The sequence below is a fragment of the Amblyomma mixtum genome, chromosome 5, assembly GCF_055824585.1.
Source record: "Amblyomma mixtum isolate Tamu chromosome 5, ASM5582458v1, whole genome shotgun sequence".
NCBI lineage: Eukaryota > Metazoa > Arthropoda > Arachnida > Ixodida > Ixodidae > Amblyomma > Amblyomma mixtum.
Genome location: NC_143016.1, coordinates 183,721,227 through 183,735,586, shown reverse-complemented (window position 1 = coordinate 183,735,586; position 14,360 = coordinate 183,721,227). Strand labels below are relative to the sequence as shown.

Genomic DNA, 14,360 nt, shown 5'->3' with positions numbered 1-14,360 from the left:
GCCTTTTTGTCATACAGAATGGCATGATTCACTCTAAAATAGTAATACAATACAATGAATACGACGCGAAGTAATAATACCTGAACAATGAACACAACCAGTAACTAAACTAATGGCAAGCATACGCAAAAGGAGAGTATTGGAAAAATATGCTTTGCTCATGACTAGTGCAAGATGAAAGCAACAGGACATAAGGCATGCCACGGGCTGTTTGCCTTATCACAGTTTAACTGCAAAACATTTTTTCACTCCAGTTAGTACGTCTTATCTTGAGACTACAATAACTTGAAAATGAAAAAAGTAACACAGACAAGATAGAAAGTAGTGCTACAATTCATACAACCAGCCACTGAAGTGTAACAGCAAGTATAAGCATAAATAAGGCATCTTAAGCAAATTGTGTCTTGCCTGACACTAGTACGAAATGAAGTGAAATAGAAGCAACAGGACATAAAGCATGCCACAAGCTGTTTGACTTATCAGTGTAACCATATAACATTGATTCTCTATACATAGTACATCCACTCTTGTGACTACTGCATGATAAGTCATGCCACAGGCTGTTTGGTTTATCACAGCGTACACAAAATATTGATTTAAAAAGTTGTCAGATTTCAGAACAGTTAAAAGTCAAAGTCTTGCATGATGAGGGAAGGAACTTTTGAAGAGGGGCAGTGTTGCTTCTTCTTCGAGTGCTCTGCCTTCGTTCCCCGGACAGGATTCACAGCTGCAATGGTCCTGAAACAAGGACAGAACATTGTTACTCCTCGGACAGTGAGCATATCTATACTGTCTTCAAAGAAGTAATAAACATTGCAAGAAGACTGCGCCCCTCCTCCTACCCCAAAATTTAATTCCTTTCTAGCCTACATTTCAGTTTCATTGTGTGCACTAGTGAATATATCCAGTAGTCTTTAGTACTCAGTACAAAACCAGACTCCAAGCCAAAATAAACCTTTCCTAAATGTTCACTTTAATAAGGTTTTTAACAACCATAGTGTTTTGTTACTTGCGTGAAAGCTGCTCACTGAACTCCAACACTAGTTTTTAAAGGGATGCAAAAACAACTCCATGAAACCTGTTATTATTGGGAAAAATTCATTTTGTCTGCACTTCCGCAATTTGTTGCACGCCGCGGTGGCTCAGTGGTTATGGTGCTCGGCTGCTGGCCCGAAAGACGTGGGTTTGATACCGGCCGCGGCAGCCGAATTTCGATGAATGCGAAATTCTAGAGGCCCGTGTGCTGTGCAAATTCAGTGCACGTTAAAGAACCCCAGGTGGTTGAAATTTCCGGAGCCCTTCACTACAGCGTCCTTCATGGCGTAAGTCCCTTTGGGACGTTAACCCCCAATAAATCGAATCAAACCATTTTGTTGATGTCAGTGTGGCAGCGAAAAAATGCATTTATTGCTGAGAAAACTACATTTAGAAATTTTCCGGTCACTAAATTCAAATTCTGATGTATACGCCGAAAAGGACTTCATGACCAAATTTTGAAGTTAGTTGCGGGGCTGCTTAGGGCCTTGTTATCTGCACCCAGAAATCTGACGCGTCAGTAGATTGCAGTCTACTTAGAAAATGAGGCAATGATGACAACACCATCACTTTGTTTCTTCATTTTATGTAGCTTGTAAAAGCACCATTTCAGTCTCCTTGCAATCAGACAGTAGCCTCTCGACAAAGGCCAACTTCAGTTTCCATTCAATGTTCCTTCAAAGCGCTCTCTGACACCAGAGTAGCAATGTCTATGTATACACAGGCCGAATCATCAGCATGCCTATTCTGTGTCACCCGAAAGCACAGCCGTAAGCAAAAATCTTTTGACAGGTAATAAGTAAGTTTGCAGCACATATTGACGTGCTTTGTCTTTACAGAGATTCAGATGCATGACGAGGGATATGCACATTTTAGTGAAGATGGAATAAACAGAACTGAGCAGAGGCTTGTTTGTATTACTAATGCCCAACTAGTGATACGCAAGTCTAAAATGAGGTCTAGTGCTGCAGAGCAAGCTGTTACGTGAATGTGACGTTACCCTCTTAAATCTGCACTCAGCTTCCACAGTCCAAGAATAGTGCAAAGTGCCTGCTGCCCTGAGTAAAAAACTTTTCTGACCACAACCTCAAGCAATAACCCAGCTAAAGACACATGCAGAATGCACACAAAATATTCTCTGTAGGCAGAATCAAAACAAAATTAAGCAATAAGTTGAGCATTGGAAGCCGCACATATTCAGTGCTGTAGCATTTTCCCCATATGCCGCTAGTACGGCTCACATGCAGGCCTCAACAATGCAAGTACTAACAGCCTTTTTCAGTATCCTGGCTTATGCTCAGTTTGAACTGGGCTGCAAGGAAAAGGTACTTTCACTATCGCGCATAGCAGTCCTCGAGGCTAGTCAACACAGCTGAGCGTGTCTGTACAGCATCCTGGGCTCCTCACTCCTTCCACATATAAATTCCCCCCTACAGATGCACTTTGGAAGAAATATGTGCGGCTTACAGTGCACCCATCAAGAAAGCTTCATGTCAAATGCAGCAATAACAATGCTGTATCTCTCATCAGCAATCCTCACGTAATTGACTGAGGAGCCAGTTTATTGAGGCACACATAGCGAGGTATATGCCACAACAATATGCAATGCTGTATGCATGGGTTATCTTGCATAGTATACAATTCAAGACTGTAGGCTCAAATACCGCAAAAAGGAAGTCTTCCAGTCGACGGCACCAACCAACCATTACGATGTTGTGGTTATTTTGGCTAATTTGTGGTTTATCCTTTCCTTTTGCCAGCTGGTGTGATGGATTAGCAAGTGCATGGGAATTAACCATGAAGTCGTCAGAATCATTCAACACCATAGGGGCATTTGCTGCTGCATTCTTCAGTTGTATCCAGCTGTAGTCACAATATGAAGCATTGCCTAACAGTTCACGCTCAAATGAATGCAAATCAAAATACAAAAGAGAAAAAACCCAAACTTCCCATTAGCAGTGAACCTGTCTCCGACAAGTGGGAGCAATGCCAGCCTTAGGGGAGGGTGACCGGTGCAATCGCGCAAGACGTCACCAAAATGGGGATGCTGAGTTGCCCTGTGGGTGTTATACTACATCCTCCCATCCTCTACCGGCCCTCATTCTGTCCCTTGACCTTCAAAAGAGACAATTTCAGAGCTCTTCAAAATGAGGGAGACAATATGTATGCCTGAAGCATGCCAAAATGAGTGCATAACTCGCTGCTGTAGAGGGTTGCAAAGGGTGCATGCACCTTACAGGCGCGGCAGTTTCAGGCGTCGTTTGTTGCGGGCAGGACCATCTAAATGACATTCTTTCCACCTGTAAGCTCTGCTGCGGCAGAAGGGAAAGGGGTAGGGGAGGAGAGTTGTGCTTAGAGAGCTTTGTCAGTTCACTGCTTAGCCCTTGTCCCGTCTAAGTTGTGCAGATTCTTTCCATCTTTGAACTTAATACTGCCTTCAGCACGCCCTGTGCATTATCTAAATCGGAACACATCTGAGTGTGTCAAGCTGTATTGCATTTAATGGCGGTAGGAAATAATGTGTGCACCATTTATCTCCCTTTTGCATGCTCTGCTCTGTGAGAATTTCATTATAGCTAGTTCTTCTTTTAGGCACCCAGTGCTGCAGAGCAGCACTGCTTGATTTTAGGCGTTAATTACAGACCTAAATGTAGACTGGGCTTTTTGCTAATCATCATCTTTGAGACTCACAGGATTTTGGACTGTGAGCCCATAGTTACTCGTTCACAAGAAATACCTGTCTTGGACAAAAAAATGTTTTTAATTCTGAATGGCGAGAAAATGGGCACAGAAAATTTGAATGATTTTGTAGAGAATGGTTGTAGTGCTACTATTGTTGCTATGTGCATAGATGTAGACAAAAATTTTGCGCAGCGTTCTGGCAACTTAGAAACAGAGATTTGATTTCCTGTGTCTGGCATTATGTCGGCATGGTTTGTTTTTACTTTGAAATTCGTTTACTTCTACCCAATCACCTGTCCTGCCTCTTGCATTGTAGCTATGGACTGTGCAAATGAACTCTCCCAACAAGCTGTCTTGCCTTATGCGCAGTTCTAAGCAAGACAATTTATGAAAGAAAAAGAATGCCGAAGTGCTAAAATTGCTGGTGCATTGTGACAGTTTTCAAGAAAAAGCAGAGACGATGGAAAAAGCCCTTTTTAAAGTACAGGAACAAGATGAATTATCGTACTAAGGTTAAAACTAACCTGATCTAGCCTGGCTAACTTTGCACGGCCTACTGTTTAACCTGAATAAGTTCAGCTCATGTCGACAATAGCTATTTCGCCCCACTAAACTTTTGCCCTGTGTATGCAGAAAAGTGGTACGCCAGACCTTCTTCACACCAATCTGCAGCCAAGGCACTGTTATTAGGAACAGAAGGAATCCGTGATGATAAATATAACGCTTGTACCATTTTCTACATAACCAACTGGAAAAAGGTTTCAATTTTCCTGTCACCCAATTTAACGCTATCAAAATTTTGTTACGCTGGCTTTTTTGTAGTCACTATTAAAAGCGGAGCAGGCAACACTAAAACATCAGCTTCATGAGCTAAATAATGGTTTCAAAAGAAGCGGAAATGCCCTGGGAAGGCCAGTATCGTGAAACACAGCGACCCAGAGAAGAGAGATTGCATGAAAAGTGGGACAGGTGGAGTGTGCTCATGGTTCTAGGAAACTAACACACAACTTAAAAATCTGGATACCACTTCTCTGCTGCTTCACGGATATGTACACCAACACATGTTGACTACGATAACACCAAAGTAAATCTGGCCGGTCCCGTCCGTGACCGAATATTACAACCATTCAAGACATTTTAGTGGTTATTGCAGGGGCAGATTCATGGGTGCAACTGGAAGGGGGGGGGGATTTGAAGGAGAGGGGTGGGGTACATTAGAACCATGTATTCCTTGGACATTTTTCATCTAAGAAATGAGGTTCAACATGGCTGTTATTTAATATTTTCCAGTGGGAATCCTTTCCTTTTAATCAATTTCTCCTAGGTGAGCATTACCATATATCCTAAACAAGGTTTCTCAAAGACACCTCAAAAACAACAGTCTTCAGTGGACGCTGGATATTTAACTTATTAAGACAGAGTATTCTGTTTGTGCTGCAAGCTCTTTGACAGGGATCCCATGTAATCACCAGCGGCAACTGGATAAAATGACTGGAGGCACATGGCACAGATTCTTAGAAGCCTCGAATATTTGACAAATCGCTTCGCACCATATCAAGCTTGCACAGAGGCAAGTCTAAGAATGAAGCATAGCAAATGCACTGACAAGGAGCATGAACTCATCATGGCACAAGCGAAGAAACTCTTCAAGAATGTCTTAGAGCACCTCATCAAGATAAAAAGCATATATGGTATTTCATGGCTGTTCAGACTGGTTTTTTGCAATCTGCGAGGAACCACGGCAAAAAAAAAATAACAGACTACACAGAAGGAGGACCACATGGACTGAAGCACTGAATGATCAACTTTTGTACAGTTTCCTGTCAGCACACATGGCAAAAAAAGGTGAAACCATATCAGGAGATACCCCGAAACAATGTGACAAGTGGTTTTTTTAGTCTGAAAAAAACAGAGGGAATAAGCCAGTAAGCATCTGCACAGCTGTTTCTAGGACACAGCAGAAAAGGAAAGTTAGTGAAGAATGGCCAACAAGGAACATGGAAGAAACCAGGGTGGGAACAAGTGCACAAGACATGGTCTTGAAAGCTAAAACCAATAAAAGTGATAAAAACATCACAGACCAATGAATAACAGGGCAAAAGGCTAAAAAGATTAAAGTCGCAAAAGTGACAATGAGGTCAAAGACCAAATGTAAAACCAGAAGTGGTGAAGGCAAAAAATAAAAAATACGACTGAAGGCCGAGGGTGCACATGGTGAGACAAGTGTTGCATATATAAAAACTGGTATTGCATGACAAATAGGCTGGTACTTTTTCAAATAATGAAACTGAAGGTTTCCTTATGCACTGGTCCTTCATTGCCAGTACCTTGCCTGCTTTTATGATTTCACAAGCCAGTGAGTTCTTGTTCTTCGCTATGAATTCCATTCTTTGAAATTCGGATAAACGTCCTGTTTCCAAAATTTTACAGTTCCGACAGTGAATGCCAAGATGGCAGCATTACTCATTATCAGAAAAAGAACTAGCCTAACTGTCATCCAATGCCTGGTTTTAGCTACACAACACTTGTCTCATCATGTGTATCCTGGGCCTTCAGCAGTATTTTTTTACTTTTTTGCCTTCACCACTTGCTCCTGGTTTTACACTTCGTCTTTTCCCTCATTGTCAAATTTTATCACTTTTAACTTTTTAGCTTTTTGGCCTGTTACTTGCTGCCCTCTGAGCTCTTTATCTCTTCTATCACTTGTAACCTTCAAGAGCATGTCTTATTTTTTCACTTGCTTTCATCGTGGTTTTTGGCATGTTTCTTGTTGGCCATTCTTCGCAACCTTTGGATTTTTGCTGCTTCATAGATACAGCTGCGCAAATTCTTGCTGGCCCATTCCCTATCTTTTCCGCCTAAAAAAAATCTCCTTGTCGAATGTTTTTGTCTTATTTTGTTGTTCCGTGAAACAAGCTTTCATATCAAATGGACTTTGCCTAGCTTTTTTCGTCGTGTATCCGACAGCTAGGAAGGTGTACAAATAGCTGTCCCCGTTTCTTCTGATATAAAAGTTGGCAGTTCAGCATCCACGTTGCCGCCTTCTGTGCAGCTCTTTGCCCAACAGAAAGTGTTGCTCTAGCTTTTCGCTCTAAGGAACGAAAACTTTCTGCGATTACCTGAGCTTCTTGGTTAATATGACAGTCATGAAAGAGCATTTAGGTGTGTGCCAGATGTGGCAGTTCACTACTGTAGCAAAACAAATTAGAATAAAATATTTCACGTGATGGTGAAGAATGTGATCAAGCACTTCACAGAAAATGAAATGACTGAAGTGAGTGCTTTTTTGCCTCTGATGCCTCCCTTCTAGCTAGCAATTTCATGAGTACCGAAAAAGAAATGTGTACAACGGTGGCAAAGATACCTTGGTGAAAAGTGCATCATGCTGCGCCATCTAATAAGTATTGTTTCTTTTTCCCGTAACGCAAGTGCAAGTGCTTCTGGGGCACTGCAACAGCAACAACTGACTCGCTTGGATAAATCGGGAGCTCACTCTATGCGACTGTTTCTTACCAAATAAGCACTTCATCGGTCCCTTCATTACTGGGATCTTGTTGCTGGCACTTCTCTTTGAATAACTATACTACTTGTGTCACTTTGATGCCCATTCTATTTATGTCCCTTGGACTGGTTGATTTATTAAAGAAATTTTAATCAGACATATATCTATGCTTTGCTTATGCCTGCAATTTTAGAAGAGGATCTGAAGGTGTCAGCATTTTCAGTTCATGTAACTAAACTCATCTTTCAGTGGCAAGCCTCTTTGCTTTTCTATATTTTAAACCGTACTATCTGCTTGCAAAGTCGGTGGTCCATGACCTTCGGTGGCATTGTGGTGGCGACTTCCGGTTGCCGCTATTGGTTTGCAGTATCCCTTCAGGCTACAGCCATCTAAGGGCACAGCTTGCGGTAATGTACTGTAAAGCACAATTTTGTTTTACAATTAGGCTTCCCTCTGAAAAATACCGAAAAAAAATTGGAACATAAAAAGGTAATATAAACAAAAGAAAATAATGAGAGGCTTTGCAAGTATGGGCCTCAGCAAGGGCTCACACAAGGTGCGGTAAGGTCGTCCCTGAGGCAACGTGATACTGCCAAAATTACCTGGCAATGTTGCAATGTTGCAGGGGTTACACTTACTGAAAGGAGAAAATTAAGAAAGTACGGAGGCTGGGACACATCTTAAGATGGTACTTGTGAATCACTGTGTATTTTGAGGGACTGTTCTGCTACCGTATACGCCTGTGCACACAGACTGGGAGCTACCGTATACGCCTGTGCACACAGACTGGGAAGCTACTGGCAAAGCGTTGTTTGGTAACTGTCATCACTGATTACTTAGTTAAATATGGGGTCCTTCACTCCATGCAAGGACACTGGCATGAAATCTACAAACTGCTGGAACTGAAAAGTTGCATGTTATTCAGAGATCTGCCCTCGGCCATTGTTTATGAGACATTGGACGCATACCAAGCACACTTCCCTCTTTTCCGCATCTCTGGAGGCATCTGCATATATCATATAGTGTAAAAAGAATTTTTTACATCTTTTTCTTCTTTCGTCCTTCCCGCAGCACAATGTATCCAACACAAGCCTAGCTAAACTCTCCGCTTTTCTAATTTCCGCTTTTCTTTTGCTGCAGTGTCTAAAGATACACCTCAAAGACTGTTCATTCTCACTGAGCGTATGGAGGATGTAGCTGCCGGCCCATTGCTAAATCTCATCCAACATGATAGTGGATGCTGCCAGCCAGTGCACTACTGCTGCGTGCAACACTCTTCTCTGCAAAGCATTTGCAAGTTGCATGCCACATATTGTGACTTGTGAGGAGTTTCAAATGGAAGTTTTCCCATTCTTATATCGCCGGCTGTCATTCAGATGAAGTAAAACAAGCCCAGCTCTCCCAAAAAATCCCCGATATATGTCTTCACACCCGGTTGCACGTGCATATATATATAGCACTACCATCGCTCGCACCAGTTCACATATATAAGCAGCAAGCTACGCGGCGTGCACCAGCGGCTTGGTGCTTTCGCACTGGTCTTGTAATCTGTCAGCTCTGCTCATAATTTAAGCAAGTTATCACCAGCACTGAAGCGCAGCAGAATGCTTGCTAGATCGAGCACCTATACTCTGCACAGCACGCATATTCCTATATGCACCTATCCGTATTACATAAGAAACATAATGCTAGCTCTTTTTTATCACCAAATATAATATTGGTTGGTTGGGTTGGTTTATGGGGTTTAACGTCCCAAAGCGACTAAGGCTATGAGAGACGCCGTAGTGGAGGGCTCCGGAAATTTCTACCACCTGGGGTTCTTTAACGTGCACTGACATCGCACAGTACACGGGCCTCTGGAATTTCTCCTCCAAAGAAATTCCAGCCGCCGCGGCCGGGATCGAACCCGCGTCTTTTGGGTCAGCAGCCTAGCACCATAACCACTGAGCCACCGCGGCGGCCTGATATAATATTCATCTTTAAAATATTTATATTATGCCTCACAGCCATGCAAAAGCAATAGTATGGGGAATTTATTTACAGCGTTGACCTAGGTGACTCGAAGAGATACTCCACCACAATACACAAGAACATTGTGGAGGAGCAGCCACAAAGCAGGAAGCATGTACAGACCACTTCCGGGCCAACATTGACATTTCTGAGGGGAATACAAGGAAAGTGCCTAGCTCGCTGCTTGGTCTTTCAGGCGGAAATTTGCACATATTGAGTGGTTCGAGCTTAGCATGAGCCAATGGGCCCTTCTCAGCCAATGCCACACACCACACGTGTATTTGGAGCACTGATCCTGCACACGCACTCAGCTTCGACTGAGGGACAGCGGATCGTCGCAAGTAAACAAACCTCCATGTTCACATAGCGGACTTCACCGCACAACAGAAAAGCACACATGTGCACCATGCTGCATGGAAATAGCCAGGAATAATTTTGCAGTTCACACACCCTAATCAAACGACATGTGGTGAACGGTGCAACCAGAGAACATGGTGTTTGTCATGCGATCAAGCAGTTCATTGCATGGAGCTCTCAGATTATGTGCGACAAACACCAATTGGCCCATTCCGGGCAGTGAGTAAACATTCTTGAGCCCAAGGTATGACTAATCCTCATAGAATTCAAAGGAGAACTATGAGAGTAAATCGAGCAGACTGCCAGGCAAGAATCAAATGGCCGGACTTTGAAAAACACTGTCAGATTTGTCCGATGTATTTAGAAAAAACATGCTCCGGGTCTACGCAACGTACTAAGGGGAGGATGTGCACCGGGTCCATCCGGCGTACCTTTAGCCACAGCCTCCTCTCGCAGTCAGTAGTAAGAGCACACCATACAAAAATTTCACTGCTCTATTTAATAACCCCATTGTGAGTTATATAGACAAAAGACTTAGCAGATGAATGCAATTCCAAAAAATGGTGGAGCTCAAGAAGATTATTTTTTGACAGAACTCACAAAATGACTGCTAACGTGAACAAGGAAGACTCATTGACTTAGTGTGCTCAAAACATTGGCTGCAAAAATGAAGCACTGTGGTTGCAAAGGCTTGTACACTTACACCATGATTCCAGTCATGTTGACTGACATGATAAGTACAAACACCATGCATGACCCGCCACTAAACCAGGGTGTCAAGCAAGCTACTTTCTTTCAGTTCCCTGACTTTTCCATGGTTTCCCCGACTATTTAAGTCAAAATTCTCTGAATACTGAGCAGACGGGAAAAGACAGTGGCCAATGGTAATGTACAGTATACATGATCTATTCACAGCAAAAAACTACATACTGAAACTTCAAACACTGCAATCAAAATAGATTTGCTCTTATTTGAGGCAGCTCATTTCTTCTTGATGAAAGTACAGCTTCAATGCGACTTATGAAGCTATCTTTGCTTTTTCTGTTCCATTTCTCTAACACAAATGGTTAACATAACCTTTATTCTTCTGAGCATAAGTTGTCTCCATTAAGTGTGTTCATATTTCAAATTTTTATTTTAAAGTGCAGAGTATTAAAAATTAGCTTAGATTACAAGACAAATGTGTTTCCACATAACACAGCAATGAAAAGCACCAGACATTGGGCAAATATTTAAATCCTCATCAATTATCCTATCCGAAGCACCACAAAATACAAAAACAAAATACAAAATATAGCATACCCTCCAAATAACGCCAGAACCACATCAGCTGCCAGAGCTCAAGATCAAAGAAGCTCCAGCAGCCGTAGTGTAAATGCGATCAGACCATCACAAAGTTCATCGCACAGTTACATGAACACAAGTCCTCGTACTTACTAATAGCGAAAGAATGCTGACAATTTCTGCGAAGTACCATCTACGACGTCAAATCCATCAAATCTGCATGGCAACACATTCAAATCTATCCATAAACAATGGATAGTTACATGGCCACAAAAGGGTTACTGGCATTGCATGCACATATGCACTCTTCAGTAAACCCTCTCTCCCTGGTGCTGTGCTCCTCTGGACAAGTATCTATGTCCCATATGAGCAAGCAACGTGTATGACTTCCACCAAAATAGCCATATACTGTTCCATAATCTCAGAAGCAATATAGTACCATGTACCCCTTCCAACCCTTTCATATTAGTGACTGGGCACCATGCAATGCAGGTAGTATAGCCATAATCTGTGAAGAAGTGGTTGAAGATCAACTCCACAAAAAATAGTTTTATCTGTCTTTCCTTTCCACATATTTTTTCAGAGCGCTATTTTACCAGCTGCATTAACCAAGCAGCAGCAGCAGCAAAATTTCATTCCATAGCTGATTCGTTGCCTGGGTTCAGCAAACATTTTCTTACTTTTTTAAAAATTGCTTTTGCACTTTGTTAGCATTTTCATAAAAAGGTCTTATGATAAAGTGGTATGTACCTATAACTTTTATTATCACTGCGTATTTGAGAAGTGGCAAAACCAAAACAAGAAAGGTTATCACAACTCAGTTAACAAGCGAGATAGGTACTTACTGCTGTGTGAACTCCAGGCAGAGGCTTGTTTCCTTGGGGTACACAACATTGAAAGCAAAGTGCACCAAAAACATGAGCTTGAAAGCCTGGCATGGGTTGGCTGCGTGCATCACTGGCAGGGTGTCGATGCATATGGTGAAGCTCCTCGCAGTAAGGAAACTACCTCCTGCACAAACAAGTTTTAAATCAGGAATGCTCGCCCGAGTGCGGTACCACAGAGTTATACCTTTTGCAATGATGAAAGGAGAACATGGCATGTCCCCGATGTCGTCATCACTGGCAGATCCCTGGCATAAGAGGGAGTTAAATGCGCATAAGAATTGTCTACTAAAGTAGCACCATGTGAAAGCTGCAACTTTAAACCAGTTACAAATAAGCATGCAGCAGAGTACAAGCATAAATAAGTCATTTCTGCGCTTGCTCAGGCTCTCATTTTTGCCAACAATGTGTGGTGAAATGCTTTGGAGTGTATACAAATAAGCGTCAACCACATATAAAGGCCCTAAAAATCAGCACAGGCATTTACAAGTGCTGGATTATCTACAATACATAAACATTGCACCGTTTTAGTCAAATGCAGCCCAAGAACACAGTGTAAATGCCTCTCAAGAGCAAAAGAGGCCCTCCATCGAGTGGTGTCAAGAGACTGTCCTAGCACTGCAGTTAATCCGGCCGACCGGTAGTGAATAACCTTGCACCTGCCAGCCCCCTCAAATGTCACACTACTAGGTCACAGGGGAATTATTTACCATAAGTAGAGCGCAGCTTGCGTTTTATCTCAAGCAACCGAGCAAACTGTTTGTAAATGACTATGTTTTAAGTAGTATAGTACGAGGTACTAAGGTGCGCAGTCGTCGTGATCGGCGCAGTGCTGCGGAAAGTTCGAGCTCGCGTAGTGAATGCTGAATGGTGTACTGTTATCTCGAAGCGCCCATTTAGCGAGTACACGAACTATTTACTATAGAAGCACCAGAAAAACGCAAGCAGCAGATATCGTATTCAACAGCCACAGAGCCCAAGCAGACACGCGCGGCACGGTTGTGGGCAGGCGGATGTATGGATGGTAGTGGCTTAACCCTTCGTATCGGGCGGTGGCTCGCGCCTCCAGCCTAGGATTCCACCCCCCCCCCCTTTTTAATTTGTATTTTAAGCCATCTTTCATAAAGTTACTCATCCCTTGACCTATTCCACAGGCTGGCCGAAGCGATGCGATTGACATTGGAGGATACGGACTGAGCTCGCGTGTCGAAGGCTCTCAAAAATCTCGAATGTCGGCTCCAATGACATCAGTGCCATTGAAAAACTTCCCTGTGACAGCGCAAGTACGGCATTTGAAACGCCTGTGTAGAAACTTTTCAGCCTGCGTTGACCCGTGCAACACTATTTCGGCCCAAAGATAAGATCAGTTAAATCTTACAAAATGAACACAATTACTGCATTACTTGTACCGGCATGAATAAACGTCAATAAAAATAAAAAGACACAACGTACACTTATGATCCTTTCTTAGACGAGAAACGAATTTGAAAATCCCGCGCTCTTTGACGTCCTCCGCCGCTAACCAATCGCGTACTTCCCTGGCCTAAAATTTCCCGCGCTTACTCACTCGGTTCTTTTAGGAGTGCATATCTCCAGACAAAGCAAAATTTGTGCATTTTCCCGCAAACTATCGCACTCTTCCGTGTTTCTCGCTTGTGTTCCTCTCTCTTCCGCGCGCTGTGCACCTTTTATGAGAGACAGTAAAGCAGCAGTGACGCATCGGCGGTGAAGCGGCTGTGGTGGGCACGCTCAATGTCCGCCGGCGATTTATCTTCACTGCCCTGTTCAGCAGCAGTACAAGCACGCAACAATACTCCCAAAAGACGACAAAAAGCGTATCATTCATGCCGGTAAAAATGTGCACCACTCACCTTGTGTGCGAACGGTCTGATCGGTGAAAATCACGGACACAGCACGCCGGTATTATCCTAGCTCCCGGCTCACGTCCATGCCGTCCTCCATGATGCCGTCAATCGATGAATGCAGGATCGCAGCAAATAGCACTGCTTCTCATTCTGCGCGCTAATATTGCGCGTAGAAACTTTTTGACGCTTAAAATATGTAACGTGATTGATGAAAAGTAGCAAAGGTTTTTCGGATCACTTTTTTGTGTAACGGAGGTGCTGACGTCACCAACTTTCGGTGAAATGGGCGTGTTGCGGCTCCAAAAACAGAAAATTACTTTCTTTTGCTTGAACGTGTTTCTGTTAAGGGCGCAAAACAGATATTCTCTGTATGACAACAGAAAATTTCCGTAAAAATGCCTGTCATTTCACACACATTTCTTACAGTGTAGGGCTAGCTGGCAGTGTTGTGGCACAGCCACCGAGCCCACAGAGAGCCCACAAATCCCCTTTGTCGTCTTAATAAGAAGGAAAAACGCTTGTACCGCCAAGCAGTCAAAACAGGTCTTCCATCGTCATGGGCAAAGTACAGGCATTGCGATCATGAATATCAGTCACTGCTTAAAACAACTCGTCATCATTTCTTCAGTCACGTCCTGTCCACCATGTTAACCAATAACTCTCATAGATTCTGGCGCGTCATCAATCCGAGTTGCCAGCCCGAAATAGTACTAATCATTCTTGACGATGATCCAGGCACTG

General features: G+C 43.0%; 1 protein-coding gene across 1 annotated transcript; it reads right to left on the bottom strand.

Annotated features, from left to right (window-relative positions):
* Positions 1-336: 336 nt before the first annotated feature.
* Positions 337-13,791, bottom strand: LOC149345030 (uncharacterized). The gene is made up of 4 exons (XM_089542718.1): positions 13,626-13,791; positions 11,942-12,002; positions 11,716-11,881; positions 337-738 (listed from the first exon to the last, which is right to left on the bottom strand). Exons 2-4 carry the CDS (start codon positions 11,970-11,972, stop codon positions 624-626), a joined length of 312 nt encoding a protein of 103 aa, XP_089398844.1. The 5' UTR covers positions 11,973-12,002; positions 13,626-13,791; the 3' UTR covers positions 337-623.
* Between the last annotated feature and the right edge of the window lie 569 nt (positions 13,792-14,360).

Coding starts and splice junctions, on each gene's coding strand:
- LOC149345030 (XM_089542718.1), bottom strand. CDS start 11,972: ATGCCATGTTCTCCTTTCATCATTGCAAAAG. Junction 11,882..11,941: donor TCCTTTCATCATTGCAAAAG/GTATAACTCTGT, acceptor TTGTTTGTGCAG/GAGGTAGTTTCCTTACTGCG. Junction 739..11,715: donor TGCCTGGAGTTCACACAGCA/GTAAGTACCTAT, acceptor TCCTTGTTTCAG/GACCATTGCAGCTGTGAATC.